Source organism: Paroedura picta, chromosome 16 (genome assembly GCF_049243985.1).
Source record: "Paroedura picta isolate Pp20150507F chromosome 16, Ppicta_v3.0, whole genome shotgun sequence".
In the NCBI taxonomy this organism is placed as follows: domain Eukaryota; kingdom Metazoa; phylum Chordata; class Lepidosauria; order Squamata; family Gekkonidae; genus Paroedura; species Paroedura picta.
Genome location: NC_135384.1, coordinates 9,805,408 through 9,832,906, shown reverse-complemented (window position 1 = coordinate 9,832,906; position 27,499 = coordinate 9,805,408). Strand labels below are relative to the sequence as shown.

The 27,499-nt window shown below is 45.7% G+C and overlaps 1 protein-coding gene across 1 annotated transcript; it reads right to left on the bottom strand.

Moving 5' to 3' along the window:
- Positions 1 to 119: 119 nt before the first annotated feature.
- Positions 120 to 27,499, bottom strand: LOC143825136 (transmembrane protease serine 9-like). Its single transcript, XM_077313160.1, has 15 exons — positions 27,358 to 27,499; positions 24,373 to 24,461; positions 21,429 to 21,449; positions 20,821 to 20,980; positions 19,200 to 19,468; positions 17,211 to 17,380; positions 16,055 to 16,319; positions 15,512 to 15,596; positions 13,126 to 13,358; positions 9,015 to 9,041; positions 6,958 to 6,984; positions 5,326 to 5,488; positions 4,256 to 4,527; positions 3,649 to 3,818; positions 120 to 2,816 (listed from the first exon to the last, which is right to left on the bottom strand). Exons 2-15 carry the CDS (start codon positions 24,425 to 24,427, stop codon positions 2,535 to 2,537), a joined length of 2,199 nt encoding a protein of 732 aa, XP_077169275.1. The 5' UTR covers positions 24,428 to 24,461; positions 27,358 to 27,499; the 3' UTR covers positions 120 to 2,534.

Below are 27,499 nucleotides of genomic sequence, written 5' to 3'. Positions count from 1 at the left end.
CCAAAGAGAGAGAGAGAGAGAGAAGTCTTGTGACACTTTTGAGATTGTCCCCCCCCCTTTCTTTTCTTTGTGCATGTTCGAACCCACAAAAGTATGACAATAAAATCAGAGTCCAGGGGCACCTTTAAGACCAACAAAGCTTTATTCAAGGTGTGAGCTTTCGAGTGCAAGCGCTCTTCCTCAGACGATGAACTGAAAGAGGGAAGTTTCTAACCCTGTGAAGGAAATTAGCAGCAGAAACTCTAGTGGCTTCATAGCAGGCCGAAAGTCTTTTTAAAGGACATCGCTATTCTCCTTTAAAAGGTTACTAGCAGCACAAGTCCTGAGCAGGCTTAAGATGTTAAAGCCCTCCCTCCCTTCCTCGCACAGCCCCAAGGCAAACTGAGGCTGCATGAGACTTCAGTGGTGAGCCCTCAGAAACTATAATACTGTAATGTACAGTTTACAGAAGGACAACCTGGGTCATTCCCAACCCTTAACCGTGGTTTGGTGGATCAGGAACATCTGGAGAACTTGCATACTCCTCCCTGCAGCCTCCTTTCTTCTTGGGCATCACTGTTTTCTTTCAACTTATCTCTTTGGTTTCGGAGCCATCTACGGTAAGTATTGCACGTTCACTGACATTTTTTTGGTAATACTAGTAAGTCAAGCCACAGTAGTTTGGCACTGACATAACTGATGAGTCCAGTGGGGCAAAATCCAGTGGGGCAAAATCAGGACTAGAGCCAGGCCATGTAAGTTCAATGACATTTCTTAAAGTCAAATCCTTCCCACGTACAGCACTGTAACAGGACTGATATAACTAAACATATCAATGGATACAGTCTAGGACAGTGGTTCTCAAGCTTCCTAATGCCGTGACTCTTTAATACAGTTCCTCATGTTGTGGTGAACCCCAACCATAAAAAGAGGCAAGTGTTCTTTCTCAGAAATTAAACCAAAACTGACCAATGACATGAAGATCCATGGTTCATGATTGTATATAAATTGTTTTTTCCCCGGGGTTTCTCAGTTCAGTTCTGCCTCTTGTCCCACCATGCTGACCTTGCTCTTTTCCGCTGCTCCAGACAGACGAACGCTCTATCTTGACCTACCCCGCAAGGATGTTGTGTAGATGGCACCCTCCCGACCAAGCTGCTTGCCCTGCCGTGACCCCTGAGAAAGGGTCGTTCAACCCCCAAAAGGGTCCCAACCCCCAGGTTGAGAACCACTGTTCTAGGACATCCTTTCTCAACTTTTTAAACATTCTTCAGGCTTTGAGAACCCCCAGAAGTGGTGCAATCATGCAGAATTTGATTGGGAACCACCTGGGGCCCCTCCCCTCCCCACAATCTTCAGGCCCTTTTGGGAGGGTGGGTGGTTTGGTCATATCACCTGATAAATGTTTAATATATTTTTAAAAAATAACTCTCACCCATTCAGAAAACCCTTCTAGGACTTCAAGAAACCCCAGGGTTTCGTGAAACCCTGGTTAAGAAAGCCTGGCCTAGGAATTCGGTAAAGTTGCTGATTCTTACTCATCACAACTTTGTGGTTAACCAAGTGCGACATCTCCCATCCACTGGATCCCAGATCCTCCCCAGACACTCCACTCGCAAGAATGACTAATCAGACATCACAGAAACCGGGCTGTTACGAGCTTCCACTTGAACAATAATGCCCTGCAATAATAGGGCTGCCAGCCTCCAGGTGGTGGCTGGAGAGATCCCACTACTGCATCTGATCTCCAGGACTTAGATATCAGTTCAGTTTTGGAAAGTGAACTCCATGGCATTCTACCCCACTGAAATCCCCTCCCTCTCCATGTTCCACCGCCAAAATCTACAAGCTTGGAGTTGGCAACCCTACGCAATAATGATATTCTTCCAATAATAGCACCAGTCTGTGCTAAATTTAACACACACTCCCCAGCAGTAATCTTCAGCTGCCATGTCCAAGGTGGTAAGACCCCCCTCCACATTCTTACTTTCCAAAGCAGTGCATGAGAGAAGAGCAAGAGGGGGCAGTCAACCTGTGGTCCTCCAGATGCCCATGGACTACAATTCCCATGAGCCCCTGCCAGCAAATGCTGGCAGGGGCTCATGGGAATTGTAGTCCATGAACATCTGGAGGACCACAGGTTGACTACCCCTGCTATAAAGTGCTCTGGGTTGCTCCTTCACAAGGGAAAATGCCATTCCCAACCTCACCTTTTAGATCCCAACGATGCATTTAACCAAGCTCATAAAACACCATATCGTTCGTGTTTAGAAATCACGGACCAGTCTGAAACCTTGCAGACCAGAAAGTATCTTCTCAAGGAGAGGTGGTGGCGTGGTGACAGAACCTCTGCCTTGCATGCAGAAGGTCCCAGGCTCCAGTTAAAAGGACCAGGCAGCCAATGACGTTAACCAGCCTCCTGATGTGTCAGGAGAAGCTGAAGCAACCTCATTGCCCATAATCTCCAGAATCATTTTAGTGGAAAGTACTGATTTTTCTTTCATCCTCACGGATAGTTGTGGTGAGAGCATCACCGGGTCCACCATGCTGTTCTTCTACGTTTGAAGGGTCCTGGTGAGGCAGGAGACCACGAGGAGAAGCACAAAGCAGAAATCTTTGCGGGTGCTGGTTGAGGCCGACGGCAGAGGGTAAACAGTGATGTTCACCAGGCCAAATCGCGCATTGGGTAGGTGTCTCTTAAGCCAGTCCTGGTAGAAACCAACTCGGGTGTAGACCCCTGGGCGGTTGGGTATGGCGCACATGTCACCCCAGCTCACAATGCCTACCAGAAACCAGGCACCATCTACTTGGCAGACCAGAGGGCCCCCGGAGTCACCCTAGGAAGAGAAAGACAGGGAGACTTTGATGCACTTGGATCTAGGCCAAGACAGTTTCCAAATCCACTGTCCTTCCCATACATAAAGATATCCCAAAAGAGTTCTCCATTACCTTTCCTTTAACCCAGCTGAAACATACCAGGGTAACTATCCCTTTCCCCGGTCTGCCACTGTACGTGTGCAGAAGTTGGTTGGTTGGTTTGGTGTTTATACCCTGCTTCTTTCCCTGGTTGGTGCATGCAGCAGGTTTTCGCATTGTTTCCCCCTCCTCTGCTTAATCCTCCCCGCAACAAACCTGACGTTAGGCAGAGAGAGATTGTGATGGGCTCATGGTCATCTGGTGGACATCTGTGGTTGAGCGAACAGTTCCAAGCTGGTCATCCCTAGTTCTAGACTGACACTCTAAACCAGGGGTAGTCAAACTGCGGCCCTCCAGATGTTCATGGACTACAATTCCCATTAGCCCCCTGCCAGCGAATGCTGGCAGGGGGCTCATGGGAATTGTAGTCCATGGACATCTGGAGGGCCGCAGTTTGACTACCCCTGCTCTAAACACTACACCAAATCAGAGTGCCCTCTCCACTGCCCTGGCTGAGGGCATGCCTGGAATCAGGAGATGGCTGCCCATGCCTGGAATCGGGAGACATGACTTCCTGGTAAATTTAATCCCCAGATTTTTGTATGTTTTTTCCAAAGTTAACCACTGCTTCTACTGATAGGTCTAACACTCATGTGTCCCACCCTCCATCAAGCACCTTATGATGTTCCATACTTGGGAATTCCCTGCACCCTCGCTACTATCCGGCCACGGACCTGAAGAGTTCTCTCTTACCATACAGGCATCTTTCTTTCCGCTGGCATAGCCAGCACAGATCATGTCATCCTGGATCTCTCGCTTGCTGGGGTTGAGGCCCGTGCCAATGTGGTACAAGGCATCACAGGTTAAGGTGTCTATCAAGGGCAGCTGGAGCTGTTGCAGTGTTTGGGGAGCCCCAAGGGAAACTTGAAGGACAGAAGAAAGGGAAGGAGACAGGAAACCGAGCAAGCCAAAGTAAGTGATGGACTCCAACTCCCACCCCAGCATCAGTCACATCCCCTTCCCCTATCCACACTATCCAATCAACTTGCCTAAACAGTTACTAATTCTTTACTTCTAATTTACTTTTAAATTACTACTTACTACTAGTTTACTAGTGGTTCCATTTTTCCTTTGATAGATAAGCACCTCTCTTCTTCTAAGCTCTATACCATTCAAAGCTCATCCCCTAGCTACACACAAGGGAGAACCTTAAACTCCACCCATTCCAAAAATGCTTCAGCCATTTTACCACAATGGTTGTTCCCCTTAATCTGCGTATCTCACCGCTCTCCTGGGCCCCATAGCCACCACTTTCTCACTCCCTGGTCTCATAACTCTACAACCAACAAGCCATCCTCACCTCCATATTCTGGGTACCCCCATCCCGTCACCCAACATAAGGTGCCATTCTGGAACTGGACATCAGCATCCGGAAGACAAGCTGGAAGGCTGAGCGGGGTGAAGCTGACTGGACGTTCCATCCGGGCCAAAGCTATATCACCACTGGTCCCATCTCCAGCATACCTCCCATGTATGATCACCTGGGAAATTCTCAGCCACACAGCTGCGGGGTCTGAGTTCAAGAGCTGATAGTTCCTGAGGTTTGCTTGAAAGTACTCAAGGATTAGATTCCTGTTTGGAGGAACACCCAAGAGTCAAGATTTCTCGAGATTCCAAGTGAAAAGAGAATACTGTAGGATTGGGTCCAAAATGATCTATCATGACAAACATACATCTTGACATGTCAGCCTTAGCCATCACCTGTCCTAACCCGGATGACAACTGGTGCCTTTGAACTCATGGAGAATGACTCTTCCATAATCACCCAGTGAGCTTCACAACAGAGCCAGAATTTCAACTGGGACAAACTAGGCACTTTCAGACAAGTTGGTTCCAGTCGCCTTGTAGGGATGCCAGTCACCTGGTTGGGCTTGGGAGGTATCCCAAAATTACAATTCCTCTGCAGACTACAGGGGCCAGCTCTCCTCTAGAAATGAATGCTTGGGAGGGGGGGGCTCTATGGTATCACATTGACCGTTTATGCACTGGAGGTTTCATGCTGTGCTGCAGACTGGAGTTTTAGTCGTGGCAGGTTGCCCCACCTCTTCCTGCACCCACATGGGGGAGGATTTGGTCTGGTGCACCTCATCCGGCCCAGATTTGTGTTCCTGCGCAGGAGCTGGGGCAGTGAAGTTCCCAGTGCACAGGGTCATTGAAACCCCTGTCCTGCAAAGGCCCTATCTCCAAATCTCCGGGAATTCAACAACCTGGAATGAGCAACCCTACCTCCCCCTAACCCGTACCAGTATCCAGGACACACAGCAGCTGCAGAACACTTGCAGAGGCACACTTCAGGTTATTTTGAATGCTCAGGTCCAGTCTTCAGCCTTCTGTGTTTGACAGGGGGGAGGCATTCTCCCAGCCACTCACCTCGGGAAGCAATGGGCCGCCGTCAGCAGCCACTCAGTACTGATGAGGGTCCCTCCGCAAACATGCTGTCCGTTATACTGGAGACTGACTTGCCAAGGCCACGCTCCCCGAGATGCATCCTGTCCCCCTACAATACGGTCCTGGGTCATTACCTGACCACACACTAGCAGAATATATGTGTTTTGGAGACAGAGAGAGAGAGAGAAACCAGAGTTACCATAAGCCAGTGGTCTGACCAGAACTTTCAGGGCTTTAGTTCTTTTCTGTGAGAATGTGCAAGATCTTTACTGTGAGTGACTCAACAGTATATGAAGAATATCCTACAGGGGGCATCAGAGGAGATGTGTAGTTAGCATAGTGAGAATAGAACTTCCTGATATTTTTCAAATACTTTCCGCCTGTGTCCTGACTGGCTCTTTAGAAGAAGAAGAATTGGTTCTTATATGCTGCTTTTCTCTACCCGAAGGAGGCTCAAAGCAGCTTACAGTCTCCTTCCCTTTCCTCTCCCCACAACAGACACCCTGTGAGGTGGGTGAGGCTGAGAGAGCCCTGATATCACTGCTCGGTCAGAACAGTTTTATCAGCGCCATGGCGAGCCCAAGGTCACCCAGCTGGCTGCATGTGGGGGAGTGCAGAATCGAACCCGGCTCGCCAGATTAGAAGTCCGCACTCCTAACCACTACACCTCTCCCCTGATTGCCTCCAGAAGAACAAAAGTTAGTCAGTTAGACTGTTAAGACACACTCTCTCTCCTCTCTTTCTTTACATCATTGCTTCTCTTCTCAATACAGCTAGGTATTTATTCTTTCTCTATTCTCTTTTGCCTATTTCAGCTCTGTCAACACTTTCTTAGGGCATCTGGGCAAAGGAGCCACTTGGCAAGGCGAGGTGCGGAAGCAAAGGGAAATTACTTGACTCAGTGCCTACCCCATTCTTCTTCCACACTCTATAACAGTGAAAGGAAATTGCATCAGGCTTGAGCTTTTGCTATGGCTCTAACTCGAACCTACCATGTGCTATGCCAATTACTCTCCCTTGCCTGAGAGGTGCAATACCAAAAGGTTACTATCCTCCAGGTGGGGCCTGGACAAACTGGCTGCTTCAGAGGATGGGCTCTACTGCATTATACTCCACTGAGGTACCACTGCTCTTCAAGTCCCACCCTCTCCAGGCTCCACCCCCAAATTTCCAGGTATTTCTCAACCCAGAGTTGGCAAGCCCACTTAGCATCTGCAAAGCTTCACTGGATTCTGATCATGTCCTCCCCCTGAAATCTCAGCCCCTCCCTTCTCAGACTCCACCTCCTTCCCAGGGTCTACAGCTCATCAGATTTCGCCCTTTGAAAACACATCTGGATGAGAGAGAATTAAGGGAAATTGTTCTCCGTTCTGAAAACTTTGAGATGTATGCGCAGTACTACTTTCTTCCTAAAATATAAACCAAGGGAGGAAATGAAACTTCTGCACCAGCCAGCTGCCAACTTTATTCCCAAACAGGGCCCCTGTGCTTTTTACAACTATGCAATTAGGGGGGGGGGGGGATATCACCAAGGGTTGCTCATCCCCGGCCTTACAAGGCAGACTATGAATTTCACCGAAAGAACCATCCTCCCTGCCATCCCACAACACTTACCTGCTTTAGTGCCATTCTCAACTTCTCCTAGAAACAAACACAAAGAGAAGAAAATGCGATTGATTGCTCTGGTTAAGACAAAAACCCCTTTAGGTCAAGTTCCTCAAATGTTGATTTCCTTATTTCTTTATTCTGTAGGACTTCTGTCAAAATGGAATCCAGGTAATTTCCGTTTTCAGTGAGATTCTTTCATCAGTGACAAGTCCTTATATATAAAAATAGTATAATACCGGCCACAGGCTCACATAGGTATGGGGATACCAGTGAAAAAATTAGGGATTTTACCAGGGTAAATTCTCAGTTTAGGATTAGTGTCATATCATCTCAGTTACACGATGGGGGGATTTTATATTTAGTGGGAGCGTCAGAGCTGGGGGAAACATGGCAACATACTTTTAAAAGGCACAATAATGAATCAATGTCATCTGACATTAATATTCATCCAAAATAATGGAGAAAAATTTTGAGATTTTTTATCGGCAATGTCTCAGGTTAGGGTTACGATTCACTGAACTGAAAAAAATTGGGACATATTTAAGAGTGGCATTTCTAGAGCGAGAAATTAACGGATTTCTGTCAGGGTATATACTCATGTTAGGGTGAGGGATAACTTAACTGTGGTTCCAGTTGGGGAATTTCTAGGTTTAATGGGAGCGTTAGGGCAGAGGAAGAAAATGGGAACATATTTAAGAGTGGCAAAAGGATGAATAAATGCCGTATGGGCTTATGTTTCATTAAAAATATTGAGAATAAATGAGGGATTTTCCCGGGTTATATTCTCAGGTTAAAGTTAGGGTTAGCTGAACTGTGGTTCCTGATCATACATTTTAGGTTTAGTGAGAACGTTATACTGGTGAAGACATGGGAACACCTCCATTTTCATTAAAAAATAATGAGAAAGAAATAGGGTTTTCTATCGTGCTACATTCTCATGTTAGGGTTAGGGTTACAGTTAGTTAGGGTTAGGGTTAGGCTAGGGTTAGGGTTAGGATTAGGGTTAGGGTTAGTTAGGGTTACCTTATCTATGGTTCTAGATGTGGAGTTTTTAGGTTTAATGGGAATCTTAGGGTAGAGAAAAACATGGGGACAAGTTTGACATTGTCCAAAGGACAAGTGAATATCTTCTGACTGTGTTTTTCATTCAATATAGTGAAAAAATTAGGTGTTTTACCAGGATAAATTCTCAGTTTAGGATTAGTGTCATATCATCTCTGTTACCAGATGGAGAGATTTTATGTTTAGTGGGAGCGTCAGAGCTGGGGGAAACATGGCAACATACTTTTAAAAGGCACAATAATGAATCAATGTAATCTGACCTTAATTTTCATCCACAATAATGGAGAAAAATATTGAGATTTCTTATCGGCAATTTCTCAGGTTAGGGATACGATTTACTGAACTGTGTACCCTGATGGGGAACTTTTACATTATGTCATAACGTTAGTGAAGGGTAAACTATAGAGACATGGTTAGGAAGGTCCAACAGAATAAAGAAATAAGGAAAACTACACACACAAAAAATAGGACACTTTTCTTTCTTTTTTGGATATATGTATTGTATTGCCATTGGATAGGTCTGTTTCTCACTGTTTGGTTTAATTATTAGACCGTCCTTCTTATACTCCTGTATGATCCTCAAATGTTGATGCCCATTAGCATTGCCCAATAATTAGAATTTAGTGTGCCAACCTCCGGGTGTGCCAACCTCGGGATGCCACAGAATTACTGGTCATCTCCAGACTTAAGAGGTCAGTTCCCTTGGAGAAAATGGCTACTTTGGGAGGTAGACTCCATAGCATTGGACTCCACTGAGGCCCCTCCCCACCCCAAATCCTGACCACTCCCAGCTCCACCCTCAAAGTCTCCAGGCATTTTCTATCCCAGTGCTTTCAACCCTCCTTATAGCCTTATATCATCATAGCTAGAACAGTGTCTTTCAGGAAACTGAACTGTTTTTTCCGATGATTACAGAGAAACTTCTATGAGGGCGTCCATTTGCATGTGCTTCGTAAAGCACAGCAATGGCAGATTGAAAACTTTCCACCTGAGATACTCACGGTTCTGAGCACCATTTTCTAGGACACCTGGATAAATAATGAAAAAAGGGATGTCAGAGGCGATGCACAGGAACCAGTATTGTAAGTAAACAGGCACAACAGCAAAACCAGAGTCAAAACAGTTCTGATGTGGCTTAGATTCTTAGGCATTCTTCTGGCAACAAAAGACAAAATACTCTTGAATTTTAGCCCGTGAACTGAGTGTGGGGAGAAAATGGAAAGTGTTGGAGGACTGCAAAAAAAAATATTTTGGAGGAGTTCCTGGGGAAAGTCTCAGGCCTGGCTGGAATTCCAAATAGGCATGTGCAAAAAAAAAAAAAAAAAAAAAAAGGACCATTTTGGATTTTGCCCAGATCAATTCAGTCCAAATCCAAAGCATCCAAAGTGCTCTTCCATCGTTCAGATTCAAAGCCATAATAGCCTAGAGCACCATTAAAGTCAATGGGAAATTTTCCCATTCTGTCTGTTCTGTGTTTTGAGGGAGCAGATATTTGAGGTAAAAGCCGAAGCTTTGCAGAGTAGCTGCCGGAGCCTCTCCTCAAAAGAACCCCCACGTTTCAAAAAGATTGGATCAAGGAGTCCAATTTTATGGGCATCCAACCTCCATTGTTTCCAGCGGTGAAGAAAAAGAGATGCTCTGTTCTTGTCTTTTTTTTCTCACCATTGGAAACAGTGGAGGTTGGTTGGGGGCAGCCTCTTTGAGGCATAGAATTGGACCCCCTGATGCAACCAGTTTAAATCTTGGGAGTTCTTTTGAGGAGAGGCTCCTGCAGCTACACTGTGAACTTTGCACCTCTGCCTCAAACCCGAACTCCACCCCCATACCATGAAATAGACAGAAAAGGGAAATTTTGGTTACTTGAAACTGCCCGAATCACGGTTCAGCGATTAAGCCAAGACTGATGCAGACAGTTTACCTACAGGGGAAGTGTGATTAGGACCAGATTTGTCCCAAAAGTGCCTGAATCAACATTGATTCAGGTACTTTTCACACCATCCAAAACAAATTGCACATTCCTAAACGTGATACAAGAATCCAGCTGACACCCGGCCATGCAAGTGATATCCCTGAGTCATTTGTAGCTAAGAAGTACAGGATATATTAGATATCTTGTGACACACCTATTGCTGCTATCCTTTAAGAACAACAACAACAACAACAAAAAGCAAGCAAAATTGTATCCGGAATCCCTGCTGGTCATTTGAACATTGACAACACTAAATATGAATTATAACTTAGGGATGAAAAATATAATTATATAAAATTATAATTTAGGGTCCAAATGGGACCTGGTGATCCCCTCCAGAATTACAATTCATCTCTAGGCTACAGGGATGAGTTCCCCTGGAGAAAATGGCTGCTTTAGAGGGTAGACTGTGGTATCTCCCCCCCCCCCCCGAGGTCCCTGTCCTCCCCAGGTTCCAGTCCTAAATTTCCAGGAGTTTCTCAACCTTTCTCCCCCTACCCCCAACCCCGGCCATTGGCCAAGGGAGATCCGGTAACCCTCTTATTCAGTGTTTTCAAAATCAAATTTGAAAGAAAGATCAGCGTTAATGCCTTTAACTTTATTCTGGACGCCCCCTTCCAAAAGATACGAGTTCTATCAACACATCCTCCAACATGTGACCAAAAAAATCACCCTTTCTACCGGACAAAACCGACCGCTTTCAGGGGAACTTTGGTTAATGTTTGACAGCCCCCATGGGGAGAGGTGCTTCTCATTAATCACTTCAGAATAATTTCCCTCCCTTTCCTTTGCCTCCAAACTGCCACCCAGGACTCCTGGTGTGGAACTAATGCCTTACTTCCCCGCGATGTGTGTGTTGTTAAAGCACTGGCTGACGTCGTGTTTCTCCGCTGCCACACACCCACGTTGAGGTCTGAGGTCGCTCACAGCAAATTGCAAACTGCATTAGAAAATACCTGGGAATTTAGGGGGTGGGTCCTGGGGGAGGAGGGGTTTGGAGAGGAGCAGGACTTCAGTGGGACAGGATGCCATAGAGCTCCACCCTCCAAAGTAGCCATTTTCTCCAAGGGAAATCACTGCTGTTGCCTGGAGACAAGTTCTAATTCCAGGGGGGGGGGGGTCTCCAGGCCCTACCTGGAAGTTGGCAATGCTACAGTTGGGCAGGACAACTCACTCAAGGAACTCACTGACTCAGGCTGTAGCCAGTCCCTGTTGCTCTGCTGCCAATGTCTTACATTACAGCTGCCCTTCTACTCACGTCCAGGAGCAGCCCAGCTTAGGAGAAGCAGCCCGTGACTCAAGCCCACCCAACCACAGCTCCTTAGCATGCTGCAGCTGGAAGCCAGTCACCGCCAACCTGGTCGTAACTGGGGCAACTTGTGATGGCAACTGCAGGTTCCCTGGCAGGCATCCCACCCCCACCAAGTAGCCTGATTGGCTCAGACTGCTGCCAATCTTCCACCCTCTTGGTCACTGCCCAGCTGTCTGTTACATTGCATTATGTCCCGTAATGACCTTATCATAATGGAAACGAGGTGAGCGCTAGGAGCTGGCTGCTGAATGACCAGATCAGTTCCTCCTTGCCAGTAATTGCAAAGAACAGGGTTAGGAGTGCAGGGTCGCCAACTTCCAGGTGGGCTCTGGAGTTCTCCTAGAAGTAGGGCTAATGGGCAGAGATCAGTTCCTATTGTTGTTGATATTGTTGTTGTTTTGAAGTATACAGAAAAAATTATACACTATGGGCTGGTCATAGAACAACCCCCCAAATTTCATAGAACATAGGCTTAAAAGTTCATATCTTGGGTTTTTTTTTTTTACATCGTCTAAAAGTTACAGCGCAAATGTTATATGAACCCTTTGACTGAAATCAGCTTTGAGTCTGTTGTTCTATATATTCTAATATCGGCCTCCGTTTTTTCCAATTCCAATGTTGCTTTATTGCGTATTAAACAAGCTTTGCAATTGTCCCATATCCTGTCAATTTCTTTAGCCAGTCCATAATGTCTAGCAATGAATTTTTTTTCCATCTTGATGCATAAAGGGATCCTAGCAGCTAGTACCATGTATTTTACAAGGTCTTCATCCATTGTAACATTAGCTGGTACCATATAACATACATTTTGGATCTAACACAAATTTAACTTTCAATACCATTTGTGTCTCAGCAGGAATCATAACCCAATATTTTCTTTCCTTATGACAAATCCACCACGTATGGTAAAGTGATGTATTTATAATTTGACGTTCCCAACAGTTATCATTGTCACTTTCATAAATTCTTGCAATAACTTGAGGGGTAATTTATTACCCAAAGAACGTTTTGTGCCCAGCCTCCACTCCAATGCTCCAGGAATTTCCCAGAGTTGGCAAGTGTGGAGGGCGACTGTTTTAAGTTTTCCCAGAGTCACTTCCTGTTCACCCACACTTCCCCTTCCCCTCCAACTGCAGGTGCTTGCACAGAATGCACACATGCATAGGGATGCCAAACTCCAGGTGGGGCCTGGGGATCCCCCAGAATTATAGCTCATGTCTAGACTAAGGAGCTCAGTTCCCCTGGAGAAAAAAGCTTCTTGGGAGGGTATACTCCATAGCATTATACTCCCAGTTGTCAAAAGAGCAGGAAAATCCAACTTATTTACCCCTTTCTGCCTCCGCCACATCCCTGAGTCTAAATGTGGGCTAAATAATCAGCACTCCAACCCTCCTGGATAACTGACCCATGCCCCACCCCATTCCCTCGCATATCTGGGGCAGAACGAAGGAGTCCTGCTTTTCCACTGTGCCTGCTTGACCCAATAGCCCCACTCACAAGACAGCTAACCGTCATCCCTCCAAATGTAGGACATGCTGTTCTTGAAGTAGCCAACATGCCTCTAGGGAATAGAGAACACAGCCCTAGAGAGGCACTCCTGTGTGAAACAGGTGTCTCGAGAGTGGGGGGGAGGGGAATCACGCTCCTACCCAATAGACTGTATTCCTAATTGTGGAAACCATTAGGCAACACTCCCCCTCCTCCTTGGCTAGTCAGAACTGCCCAGGTGTTGAGTTTTTAAAAGAACAACTTTTCCTTTAAAAACTTTCCTGGCTCTCCCTCTCCCTCCCTCGCCTGGCTGGGAGCCCCTGCAATAGGCAATGTTACTTACCCTGTGTTAGGAAAAGCACACCGAAGCACAAGAAAGGGGAGAGGGGGCTTTTCATAGTGGGGAGGGCCCCTGCTTCCCCTCCCCGTGGGCAGGGCAGTCTTAAACTTAAAGCCTTCGAGGTTTGCTTCTCTGATAAGCGAGAAGTGTAGCGAAAGGTATAGCCACTTCTTGGCAGCCTCTGGGGAGAATGTGACTCAACCTGTCCTCCCACCCTGCCGTTTTTTCCTGTCCCCCTTCAGGTAACCACGCCCTGCAGGCTCTTTGTCCCCTCCTAGCCTGGTCCGGTATTGTTGTGGGTATCGACAGGGACCTGGAGGAGCCCGGATTTCAAGAAACCAGGTCCTGTTCGAAGAAAGAGATCCGTTTTGTTCTGAGTCACTATCAAGCCTTTCTTTTGCCAGATGGTGTTCCCTCCTCAGAGACGTTTGACAGAACTCCCAGAGTTCCTTGCTTCTTTTTCAAGCCAGTTTCTCGTGAGAAACGTTATAATCAGCCAAGGATGGCACAGAGAATGGATAACTAATTAAATGAGTTTGAATATCCAACAGGCTCCTCAGTCCTCTCCCTGACTGGTTAAAGAAGCAACGTCCGCTAGCTTCCCAGCCTGCCTTCTTTAACCACTATAGCAAGACAGCAAGGTGTAAATACAGACAGCAGGATATGTAGAGACAAGCAAAAAAACCTTATAGCTCAATACATCCTGTAAGTTTCCAAAGAATTTGTTTCAACTGCAATAATGTCTTCTATTTCAACCAGAGGTGAACGTGAAGCCGAGCGAGAAGAAAAATATCTTGTCTTTGACATCTTTAATAGCAACCCTCCCCATCACACAATATCTTTGATGGCATAAAACAAAGATAAGCAGAGATAGTCAAAATACATCAGTCAGTTTGAATTTTAAAACTGAAGACAGGAATTCCGCCATAATAAGCAAGACTAGTATCCTAGGGATGAACTAGTTTCGTCGGACTTCCTCAGTTGTATGATAGTTGCACGTGACCATAATAAATTCAGGCAGAGCTCAACGTCTCGTGAGTACAGAAAAGAGGTCCTTAACTGCTAGGCAGCACTACCAAGATGGTGAACATTGCACATGTATGGCACAACATTTTAAAGCCTCACAATCCCAGGTGACTCAAAATAAACTCTGTAGACGTGCTTCCCTTTTATACAGGGAGGAAGAAGCCATCCTCAGAAACTAGCCAGATGGTTCCAGTCAGGAGGCCTATAAGAAGGACACAGAAGTCCAAGTTTCTCTCCATTATAGCTTTCCTCCTCTTCCCCCCCCCCCCCCACCAAGGAACTGCTACTCAGAAATAATCTGGCACTCCACACAGAGGTTGCCTTTAGCCATTATTGTTAAAAGAAATTGGGGAACCAATATTTGGATAAATATGGGGTTTGTATCACACCTTTAGCTGTACTTGCACTGGATGTGACATGAGATTTGCTACATGTACGCTACATGTGGATTGAACATGCGTTCACTGTAACTTATCCAAATTCCTTCCCTCAGAGGGAAGATTTTCCTTCTGCTTTTCGTTCCCTTTATTGATTGAGCCACTCTAGTAATGTGTGTTTTTCTTTAATGAAGAACTCTGCCCACTCTGTCACAGTACAATTTTTTGGTTGTTGACTCAGCCCAGAAACCTGAAGGAAGGATCAGGAGCCCACTTTATCTTAAACAATTTAAATGGCACTCAAGGCATTTTAAAAATTCAAAAATAGCAAAATATTTTATTTAACAATGAGAGGAAAGGTCAGGTGAAATCAGGAGTCTAAATTTCTGAGGTAAACAAGTACATGCACTGATGTTAGTTCTTAGGTTTGAGGCTAATGGGAGTTTATTAAGTTTTTCACAACTACTTAAATCTTTATGTTGAGAGTCTTTTGTTCCAGTGTTTTCCCAAACGCTCCTTTTTTTAGTATTTTTAGTATTCTCTGATTCTTTGCATTGTCAGAAGGCTGGTACATTTTTCCATTACCCGACTCTCTTCTCTTGAAATACCAGTACCGGTCTTCAGTTTTTAACTGACTCTTAAAGTCACTAAAGGCAGTTTCTAACCACAACAGGCCAGGAATCTCTAAATTATTCAGAGCTAACTCTCTGCTTGACTGAATAGGGATGTTTTCTCTCTCTCTCTCTCTCTCTCTCTCTCTCTTTAGAAGCTCTATCCCCTTTCCTTGGCTCAAATGTGAGTCTTTGCAAACTTCCCAAACTTCCTTGCCAACTTTCCCCCAGTTCTCAGTCTGTGATAAACTGTTCCCAATGAGAGCTAAATTTCGAAACTGTCAGTAATCAACTCTTCTCAGCTAGGACTGAAATCTGACTCCATTACCCTCAACATCCAATTCTGAAATCTTTCTCTGTTCAGCTCATGCTAACCAAACAGATTCCTTGTAGCAGATGCCTGTCAGATGCCTGTCACTCAAGTCTCTCTGGCTTTGCAAAGAATTAACCCGTCCGTTACCTGTTTGTAGAGCACATCTAAGTTTCTTAAAGGTGCAATCCATCATGCATATGAAAAGGGCTAATGTGCAAATTGAGCAGGGAGTTTGGGGTCATAATTTGATGTGTAAAAACTACAGGGTGTTCGTAGCATGTCCACTTTCATCTATTAAATGCTGGAAGGCCTAAGAACATGGGAGAGGTGTCAGACAACAATAGTAGTTAAGCACAAGTAGCTTTTTGCTACACAAGGAGAAGGTGGTGTGTTGCCAAAATCACTTCCAAAGACATACACAAAAAAGGCTTTGCATTCAGTGTGGGGGAGAACTGCTTTCTCCCCAAGCTAGCCAGTCTTTTAGCAGCCATCTCTATGCCCGATTTGACTCTGATTCTGTAGGGAGCAGCTTGCAAGGTGAACCTGCCCCACAGATACACATACACACCCCTACTGAATAATCTTGTAACCCCAAGATTTCTAGCTGGAAAACAGGAGGAGTGAAAAAGAACAAATGAGCAGCGGACCGCCGGAGAAAAAATCCAAACGTTTTCCTCCCCCATATAAAGTGATTGGCACAACTCCAAAATGCAGTCCTGGAATACGCAGTTGCAACCAATCCATGTAGCTCGTGACTCTGGTGTAGACGCCAGGGCGGTTTGGGCTTGCACAGCCTTCTCCCCAGCTCACAATGCCGACCAGAAACCAGGAATTGTTCTGGGCACAGACCAAGGGCCCCCCAGAATCACCCTAGGAACAAAGAATAATGGAGAATAATATTGAGAGTTTATCAGCTGCCCTTGAACTGGAAAGGGACCTCATCCCTTTAGTCTCATCCACCTACTCACTATAATTCATTTCAGCTCGAATCAGAACCATACATCTAGTTCCAAGGTCAGGGTTGTCAGCTCTAACATGCTGATATTACTCCCCATTCACCTGGAAGTGACATCAGCAAACCAGGGGAGGGATGCTGGGGACACCAGTATTTCAGCAAACCTCTATGGTTAATTACCAGTGACTTGCTGATGTCACTTCCAGTCCACACAGGAAGTGACATCAGTGTGTTGCCAGTTATGTGACTGCATCCTGGTGAGGGCTCCCCTCACCTGCTGGTTACCTGGGGGACTTGGCCATCTAGTATAATGTCACAGAGTCTAAGACAGTGACTTATTGAACATTTTGAGATTAAGAAAATTCGAAACAGACAAAATAAACCTGAGAGGTCTGTCATCACATATTTGGCACTCTGTAAATCCAGGATTGTTATATCTCTGTGTTTCTGCCTTTGAGTTTACAAGACTGCAAGTATTTTTTCATGTATGTTTCAGAGCAGTTCAGCTGGATATTGCGATGCAAGTTTTATATTCTCTTTTCACTTTTGTCAACACATTATTTTGGATGTCTGTTTGATAAAGACTGTTTAATGATGGTTGTTGCTTTTCTCCATTCTGTGATATAGCTTCACAGCGATTTACTATTTCTATTCCCACCTGGAGGTTGGCAAACCAAGCTTACATGGAGAGCTGTGTTAGGTCCTACCAAGGCTAATAGGCCATAGAGATGTATCTGGAACATCTAGACTGTTCCCAAAAGACCCGCAGAGCCTGACCCATCAGGAAACATGACAAAGCAACTTACCTGGCAAGAGTCCTTTTGCCCAGCCAAATAGCCAGCACAAATCATGTCGTCCAAGATGTGCGTGGAATTTTTGGAACTTGGGCGTTTCGTGTTGTACAGCTGGCTGCATTTTTTGTTGCTAAGTAAGGGGACTTCAACTGCTTGCAGTGTCTTAGGGGAAGGCAGCGGCACTAGAAAGACAAAAGAGAGGGAAAGGAGCATCAGCACTTAAATAGGCCACGATCCAGTTATTCTCTAGAGCTAACGCTCAGGAAAATCCGTGTTGAAAGGCTGCTGCCTGTTAGATTTTGGGGCACAAATCGTAGCACTGGAATTGACCTGCAGAGCTCTAAACCCTGGGCCCAGGAGTCAGTTTTCCTTATAACCTGTTCTGTGATCTGATTTCACCTGGAAAGGCCCTCCCTTAAGAGCATTGGACTGAATGGACCATTGGTTCAATCCAACATGACTTCTCTTGTGTTCTGAATGTTTTTAGCTCATTCGCTAACAAAAAAATGTTGGAAAGGTACTGACTGCACATTCCTCTTTATAACTGTGCAACAAAAAGGGTTAGACACTTTGTAAATCAAAGCTAAGAGCTAGTACATTGTTACAAAACATCATTACAATGGACTAATCCTACATTGGTCTAGCTATTCCTGATACTCATGCAGGAACACCTGTTGGAACTTTCTAACTTTTTTACCATTGAGAAACCCATGAAACGTTCTTCAGGCTTCGAGAAACCCCAGAAGTGGCAGCATCGGTTGAGAAGCAAAGCTGTGGCCGTGCCCACCGTGACTTTCCCTTCCAAGCCCATCTTTGGCCATTTTGGGAGGGGGGGGTCGACATGACCATATGGTCATATCCACCCTATAAATGTTTAATGAACTTTAAATATAGTTTAAAAATTAATTAACTCCCACCCATTCGGGAAACCCTTCAAGGACCATCAAGAAACCCCGGGGTTGAGAAAGCCTTTTCTAATATGCTATATTCTTACTAAGGAAGCAGCAGCCCTCCAGTGGTGGAATGGAGAATAACAGCTACGGACGGGGGGAGAGAAAGGGGAAACATAGAGGAAACGTCGGTGAAGATGCTGCATTTCCATTTCAGCACACAGAGAATTGTCTCGGCAAGGAAGCAGCAGGTCACAAGTGGAGGCAGAAGCCAAGCCAGAGAGGGAGACATTGTGATGAAGGCCAACATGAAGATGGTGTTGCCACGGTAACATTGAAGGCAAGAAAGGAAACTGCAAGAAGCCTGATTATTAAGATCAGACGAATCGAAGGACAGGAGAATACGGAGAGTAATGCAGTCCAAGATCCTTTGAGCCAAGTGCACATGACGGCACATTCCAAAAATAATTTAAAAATAAAATCATCTTCTAAGGTGTGACCCTTTTAAGTATTTTTGGAAGAAAGCAGATTCGATTGAAATGCAGTACCAGAGGAGAGGTTAGTGGGTTAGTGGCCCAAAAGACAGATTAGTTGGGTTCTAGCTAAAATAAAGGCTCGCTAGAACTTAAAACGGTTCAACGGAAAGTGATTGTACTTCAGTCACATTATGAGACGCCAGAGTTGCTTAGCAAGAGGCTGGGATCAGTTCTTTGCAGAACCTGGGAGGGAGACCTTCCTAAATGCCCATTAAAGGTAAAGGTATCCCCTGTGCAAGCACCAGGTCATGTCTGACCCTTGGGGTGATGCCCTCCAGTGTTTTCATGGCAGACACAATACGGGGTGGTTTGCCAGTGCCTTCCCCAAAATGCCCATTAGGACACCTATATATGCCATTTATTGGCATTTGGCTCTCAGATTGCCTGCCTCAACGTGAGGCCTGTAGACCACCAGAATTACAACTGAATTCCATACTACAGTTCTCAGTTCTCCTCACCCATTTTCCCCAGCCGCAGTCATCAACCCAATATCAGAAGTATTTGATACGAATTTTTCAAATTCGTCCTCAGTGGAGGCCCATCCCCTGTCCCAGCCTGGCTTCCCTAGTTCTCACCGCCGTGCTTGATATGTCCCCATCCCGTCACCCAACAGCCCTCGCCCGCAGAGAACTGAGCTGAGGAATCCGGCACACACACGGGGAGGATGTAGGTGGTGTATCTCAGGGGCCTCGGGAGCCACAGAAGGGCAATGTCCCCCTGCGATCCGGTGCCTGCAAATGCGGCGTTGACAATGACGGCGGTGACACGGATCGTCTCGGCATTGGGATTCGGCTTCTGGAGCTCGTACGCTCCCAGGGTCACGGTGATGTCTGAGCGGTCCTTCCTGGGGTAACAGAGAGAAGGCAAATCACAACTGCACTGCAGCTTGGAAAAGGAACTATGTCTGAGGCAGAAGACCTGATCGTAGATACTGTCAAGTGTCAGGGGCCCTTTTTTCCAGTTAAACATCCTTTTAAAAAGCTTGTCTTTTTTTAAATTATTATTCTTAAATTTATATCCCACCTCTCACAACTTTTGTCGCCTCGAGGTGGCTTACAATTAACACCCTGAACAGCTACCCCATAAAACCCCCATGAAAACAAGAACAATACATATAACAATCCACAAGACGGCAGAAGTAACTATCCCAACTCAGTCTACAGAGTCCAGCCAAACGATTCAGTACTAGGTGTTGTATTGTATTACAAGGGATGCTCAGTTAGGGTGGGACCCCAGATTGAACTCTGGACAACCCACCCATCCCCAGCCTCAACCGAATGCCTAGTGGAAGAGCTCCATCTTGTAGAGGCTGTTTGAAATTTGTGAAGAATGCTTCTAGAATGTTTGTAATTGTGAGGCCTTTACTTTGGGATACCTATTTATATAATAGTAGTAGTAGTAGTAGTAGTAGTAGTGGTAGTAGTAGCAGTAATAATAATAATAATAATAATAATGATGATAATGATAATAATAATAAAAAGCCCTTTCCGTTTATAACCTGCCCCTCCCCAATTGGCTAATTGCGAGTAAGGTTTTGTTCCTTTTTTGGTTTATAATTGCGAGTAACAACAGGATTCATACAATTAACCTCACACTGATAAACCGTTTCTAACAATTAAATTATGTTAATTAAAAGATATTACATTATATCCATGAAAGGCCTTCTTCACCTTTTGGAGGGGGCCTGATTTTTTGGGGCAGTTGGTGGTTTTTTTGGACAGTGTGTTTTCCGTTTTTGTCGGGAGGAAGGCCAGTGTTTCCGTGGTGCGAATTTCATGGCCTCAGCCGTAAGCCTGGCGGAACGACCCAGCCTCCTCTGATGGAAAAGACACTAATGGTGTACGGATTAATCATAACAGGGCTTGCTTGTATGACGACTTCTGTGTCCGCTGTGTCATTTGCACACACACCTCCTCCCGTTCCCCCCACCCAAAAAATCTCCAGTCATTCCTCAGTCTGGAGTTGACAAGTTGTAGTCAAGGTGGCCACTTCTGGGAATGAGGATAGAAACCTACGGGAAGGGGGTGGCTGTAAGAGGAGAACAGACCTGCATGGTGGGTCCCATGGGCTATCTTTGCCAATGGGCCTAGAAAAAGCCTGCCACCAGTCCTGGCTGTCCTGAGCACAGAAGAATTGCTTTCCCAAAGCAAAATGGCCTCCAGCATGAGACAGACAGAAACCCTGGCAGATACTCACGAAAAGCAGTGAGCGGCTGACAACACCCACTGCTCGGCCACAAGAGACCCGCCGCAGAAATGTCTCCCACGCTGGCTGATGCTGACCTGCCATGGCCAGGCTCCCATCTTGGCCTTTTGGCCGCCCACAATTCGAGGCGTCACTAGCGGCTGGCCACAGACTAGGGGGACAGAGAGAGAGAAGAGCACAGGAGGTCTCAGCATGGCATAGATCACAAGGCCACAATGAGGAGAAAAGGAAAGAGAGGAGTACAGTGAAAGCTGCTTTGGATCCTTGCTGGGGAGAAAAGCAGGGCAAAAAGCAGGGTAAAAATGAAGTAAGCAGACAGTTTACACACTAGGGATATCATTCAGATTTGTGTTTTTAAAGCGTTTTTAAAGATTTTTGTCTGTTTCTGCACTGAAATTTGCCTCTTCAGGCATTACAGTGCTGTTTCGAAGTTTTTTAAAAAGCAGTCTTGCAGTCTTACACAGAAGCGTTGTGATGTTATAACGTTATAACAGTGATTTTTAATTACATTTAGGACACTTTGGGGGAAACAGGAGAGGTGATCAATGGCACAGAATGGTGGGATTAAGGAGAACAATGAAAGCCAAAATCTTTCTTACCTGAAGACATGGTATTGGCCCCTGGAAAAGAATTGGGGGAAAGGTGTTAATATTTAGAGGGGAGCAAAGCATCAAGATTTTGTTGAAATATTTCCCCACAGATTCTTTGCTTGTTTCCCCAGTTATCAAAACCGAAAGGATGTAATTAATAAAATGGGTGGCTTTGACCACAGAGCCGTAGGTGCCAATACTGTCTTGGTCTCACAACTCTGCACAGACGTGCTGTGAGTTAAACCTCTGCCCTTCCCATCCTAATCTTCACAATTGCTGTTTCATCTGAATACGGCACAATGCCCATTTTCAGCTTCCACGCTCGCTGTGAAGGAGAATATACATGCGATGCCTACTCAGACAAAATGGTGACTGCATCGGAACGTATAGGTTTGCCAGCTAGGCATTCCTGGAGGTTTGGGGATCATGCCTCTGGAAGAAAAAATTGGGGGAGGGATTTATAGAATCATAGAATCATAGAATCATAGAGTTGGAAGGGGCCATACAAGCCATCTAGTCCAACCCCCTGCTCAACGCAGGATCAGCCCTAAGATTTCTTCTATCGTCTAGGATATCCTGTATACTCTGCCCTCCGAAGCTGCCATTTGCTCCACAGGAATTGAGCTCTGCAGTGTGAAAACAGAGCTCTTCCACCAAGCTTTTTGTTGAGGCCAATGAAAACAAGACTTCCGACTACAGAAACCCCCTCCCCATCACCGGATACGCCCATCAGGCAGCACAAGGTGACGAGCCCTAGTCCAGCCATCCCATCCATACAATTATGTAGTTAACGGTTTAAACATTTATGCTGTGATAATCTTCGCAATGTCAACATACGTCCACCCTCGACTTTGTACTGTGCCAGCATTACGATGGGTTTGTGAGCTGTGATTCATAGTGTGAACCGCCCTGAGCCATATGGGAGGGCGGTATAAAAATGCAATAAAATGTAATTAAAATGTAATTAAAATGTAACAAAATGAATAAATAAAATAAAAAGAGCGAATGGATGTGCTGAATCTGTCATAGATAGTTGTGTGTGGTGATTTTTGGAGTTTTCATGCACTAGAAAAAGAAGAAGAGTTGGTTCTTATATGCCGCTTTTCCCTACCTGAAGGAGGCTCAAAGCGGCTTACAGTCGCCTTCCCTTTCCTCTCCCCACAACAGACACCCTGTGGGGTGGGTGAGGCTGAGAGAGCCCTGATATCACTGCTCAGTCAGAACAGTTTTATCAGTGCCGTGGCGAGCCCAAGGTCACCCAGCTGGTTGCATGTGGGGGAGTGCAGAATCGAACCTGGCATGCCAGATTAGAAGTCCGCACTCCTAACCACTACACCAAACTGGCTCTCAAATAAGAAGGCCTACACAAAATGGTCTCCCTCAGGCAGTGCATTCTATGCTGCTTAAGGTTTTGATGGAGCGCCACTCTATCCAGATTTCTCGCTTCAGGCTTCAAAAACAGGGCGTGCTTTGGTCCACCTCTGAGGGGAAATTCCCAGAGGCCGAGAGTATACGTGACAGAAACGATAATAAAAATTTGCAGCATGTAATCAAGGTGGCCAGATGCAAAGAAAGATTTGGCTCAGGTACCTATAATGGTTATATGGATTTACAGGCAGAAGCAGTTCTCCCGTTAAACAGGTCTGCAAGCAAAAGAGGCAGCTATAAATAACCTTTTGAGAGGAAGAGGGTCACTGTGAGCTAAGTTTATATGTATGTTTGCTCCTCAAACAGGAAAGTGTTTGACGACCTTACGGCTTTGAGGAATTGCTACCCCTTCCAATTTAACTACACTGAAAGGGAGCCGTTTCCTCATGACCTACAGAAACTTCTAGAATCCTCTGACTAGGCTGAAATTCCTATGTGCATTTTAGTGTCTATGAGTGCAGGGGTTGGCATTGCTAGACACTAGCTGAGGTTCACATGTCAATCCCACTGCTAAACGTTGATGCCCTGAAGCAAAGCCGAAATAAATCTAGGGTTATGAGGCTTGGCTGGTAACTGGCAGAGTGGGGGAAAGATGAGGTAATGGCAGAATTGTGAAGGTACTATGACATTTCCAGCGCAAACACAGAAATCGGGAAAATAGCGACATTATGACAATATGTGGATTCTTCTGGAATTAGTGCTGTTTGAAGGAAGCCAAGACATAGCAAAATGTCCGCGTGGGAAAAAAACCCTGGCTGGACACCACTCTTAAAAACTGAAAACGTCTCTGTTTTCAAAAGAAACTATCAGTCTTCAAACACATTTAAAAGCCTTGCGTGATCTCCCGGAAGTATTTTTACATCTCCCACTAAGAGAATTAAAACATGAAACAGGGTGGAACATGTCTTTTTTTCTTTAACTTTAAGATGGGAGCTACTGAAGCTCTACTGTTCTCACTCAAAAGTCTCAGTTTGCCTTTAGTGTTTTCCTTGCTCAAAGTAAACCCATGAATCTTGCTTGTCCTTCTGTGTTGTGTGGTGAATTTATACAATTGGCTCAATTTTCTATAACTGCTCTATCCAGGCCTGATTTAAGGATTTGTGGGGCCCGTAGCATCAGAGACAGAGCACCAGAAACAGAGCCCTTGTTTGTTTGTTTAGGGATTTCTATACTGCTCCCTTGTGACTAATCACCTAGTTGATATTGGGTTTTCCTCCACTCCCAATCATGTTCCAGTTAACTCTTAAATATCCATTTTGCTACACTCTCTTTTGCTGATCCAGTGGGAAAGATGGACAATGAAATTCTTCAACACAAACAGTGATTATCCAAACAAATGCTGTGGGGGGGGGCATTTATCCTACCCACAATCCCTAGCGCTTGAGCATACCACTTTTGTTCAGTCCCTAGGTGCAAGGTAGCTATTGATACTTGCTGCTGGAGTTGAGAGTAGAGTACTATGAGGGAAGCAAGATGAGACAGCCAGCGACTGGCACCCAAGTCTCAAAATCAACTTTTAACTCACTGTTCAGTGGTGGCAGTGTCAGAAGTAACAGAAGGACCACTTGGTTTCTGACCATGCTCTCTGTCTCCTCCCTTGTCTAGCCAACGTCCCTGGAAGACATTTTGAAATCAGGATGGGGGAATGAGAAGACGTTTCCAAGCAGAAATATATAAGCAAGGTCACAAACAGAACAACAAAGCTTCCATACCAGAAGAAGAGGGAGCTACTATCCTCTTCCTCCAAGGCTGAAAGGGTCCATGGGTCCAACCAAAGGCCAGGTGGCAAAAGCAAAGGCTCCTGTACTTCTAACCTGTTTGAAGAAACTTGGAGCAGGGACCCTGGCTCCCTTCCTGAAGCCTCTGCATCTCCCCTTCCACAGCAAATGGCAGAAGCCACCCGTCCTCCTGGGATTGGATCCAGACAGCTCTCGGGCTGGTGCAAAAGGGAGGGGGGGGCTCCCTTTGACCACCAGGAAGGTTATGATGGGGATCTGAATGAATAAAAGCCATGTGAGGTAAGGGTTCTCATCAGGAGGAGAAATGGTTGGACCCAACCACTGGCTCCCTATTTTAATTCAGTGGCCACACAGGCCACCTAGCTATCCTAGCCCCCTCCCACACACACAACTTTTAGATACTTCCCCTCCAAAAGAGCTCAGGAATTCTGGTTTTCATAGGATTGTGCTCTGATCCATGGTGTCTACAGAGTTCCCTCCCACCTGCCCAAGGATGTGCTGCAACTTACCACCAGAAGTTCTGGGTCCCTTCTCCTGCCTCGGCCCTCTAAATCCCCAAGCTTCCACTTAAAACAGACTCTTTGTGAGATGCTTCTTCGATCCTGTCCTGGCCGCCACCCATCACAGACCAGTTTGCGATGGATACTTAAAGGTCAGTATGGAAACCCAGTACGAGGAACAATGAGCTTACAGAAGAATTGCATATAGGTGGAGGGATAATGGTGGGGAGCACACACTGGTGGTGGGGGAGGGTGCTGAGAGAAGAACTAAAAAGCCTAGAGGGAGTTGGGAGATTTCTCAATGGCAGAATTATGAAAAAGCCGGCAGGGGTGGTGGGGGGGGGGTGTTTGCAGGTATGGTTGGATCAAGATTCCCAGGTTCTAAGCCAGGGAAAGCGTGCCAAATTGCACCTGGTTCTCACATTGGAAACCAGTTCTCACCTGTATCAGCCCTTTCCTTGTTTAAACATTAAACAATTTCAATTTAGAATGAAATCAGTTTAATAGACCTTATTTTTTAAAAAAAATGAACAGGAAGAAGGAGGATTAACATTATTACAAAAGACAGAGGAAAGAATCAGACAGGAGTCAGAGAGAAACAGTGGCAGGGACAGCTCCAGAGCGAGGTCTTGGGAAGGGGGAGGAATTCTGGCAAAAATACTTTCCAGTGCTCCCCCACTAAACTCTTCTCTTCTCTCTGCCTCTCACACTACCTCCTGGCCTCTCTAAGGCAGGGCTAAAAGCAGCTGAAAATCTGCTTTTCTATTCCCCGTTAGAGTTCCCTTTCCTCTGTGGGATCCTCTAGAGATCATTTGTAATTCCAGGAGATCTCCAGGCCTGACCTGGGGGTTGGCAACTCTCCCGGTGATCTTTCCAGCCAGGAAATTATAACTATAGCAGCAATAACAGAAGCACCTTTATTGTCATACTAAACAATATAAACAACCAGGAAATGCGTGGTAGACCTATAGTTCTCTGTGACTCCAATGGAACCTCTGGGATTTCTCAATGAAATCTCTTTCATTGATGTGTCTTTCCCCCAATAAAACAAATGTTCGGGAAAGGCCAGTGGAGCACCATTCTCTCATGCCAACAACTTTTATTAATTTTTATTAATGGTCATTTAGCCCAATGCAAGCTACAGTGCAATGCTGTATCACGATACACTGGGTAAAATGCAAAACAAACATAGAAATATATCTATAAATCAAATAGAGATCAAGTGAAGTAATTGATAAATTGCTGGAACCTAGGAACAGTAAAACAGAGGCCATAAATCCATGTGATCCGGTATACAAATATCCTTATATGCACTAAGATTAATGTGTAACTTCAAAGTGGCCGCACAAAATTTAGCAGAAGTTTCTCATCGCTCAGCAGTTGTTTCCATCTCTTCTACTGAAGTCAGGCTGGAGTTCTCTCATGCCAGTCTATTCTCTACCCCCCACCCCCAGCCCCAGCAACCATTCCATCAGGAAATGAGAGGCAGTTTGTGTCTCCAAGACTCCTATTTCCTGGTCGGAGAGTCAGGTATGGTGCAATGGACGCTTGAAAGACCACTGCTTCCCCCAGGGTATTTCTCCAATCAGGAAGTGAGAGTCTGTCCCCAAGATCTTTTTCTATTGCTGGAGTCTTTCGATGTGGGGAGGGGGAACTCTCCCATTCCAGAAGGGAACAAATGGAGGGGCAGGTGCCCCCCCATGCCAGCCCCTGGGAGCAGTCAAGTAGAGTGGGCTACAGAAAAAGAGGGTCTGTGAGAAAGAAGGTGCACGGGTTCCAAAAACAAATATGCTTTCGTCTGTGATTTTTGCCCTCACTTGGGTAGCCCAGGTTAGCTCAATATCATCAGATCTCAGAAGCCCTGACCAGTATTCAAACGATAGACCACCCAGGGAATGGGAGACCACCCAGGAAAGGTTGCCACGCAGAGACAGGCAATGGCAGATCAACTCTGGACACCACTGGCCTTGAACAGCCCACAGGGTCACCACAAGCTGGCCACGACGTTACAGCAAGATAGACAGGCAGGCTGGCAGACAGAGCTTGAACTTTTGAAACACATTAGGCTATAGTTGCACGTGTTTCCGATTGACCGAGGTATGTAAAAGGGAGGTCAGGCACCAAGATTTAAATGAGGTGATCCGTGTCATGCGTCCAACAGATCCCTCTTTGCTTCAAGTCCCCCCTCCCAAACCCACCCTCCCCTTCAGCAGAGCTTGCTCTTTGCCGTTCAGCTTCCAGCCTAGACGTAGGATTAGATCAAGCACTTACCTATGAGTCACAAGATGCCGTTAGCCATCGGAAGAAATTCTTCCAGGTTCTCCTCTTCCTGTTCTTTGGGCATCTAACCCTCTACAGTTAAGGTGAGCTGGTCACTACCGCCAGCATAGAAACATAGACATTTGTCTTCCAG

Excerpts from the sequence above, each read along its gene's own strand:
- LOC143825136 (XM_077313160.1), bottom strand. The coding sequence starts at position 24,427 with ATGGTCAGAAACCAAGTGGTCCTTCTGTTACTTCTGACACTGCCACCA. Across the intron at positions 20,981-21,428 it reads GGCCAATACCATGTCTTCAG|TCTGTGGCCAGCCGCTAGTG; the intron begins GTAAGAAAGATT and ends CTGTCCCCCTAG. Across the intron at positions 17,381-19,199 it reads GGGACATATCAAGCACGGCG|TGCCGCTGCCTTCCCCTAAG; the intron begins GTGAGAACTAGG and ends TTGTCTTTCTAG.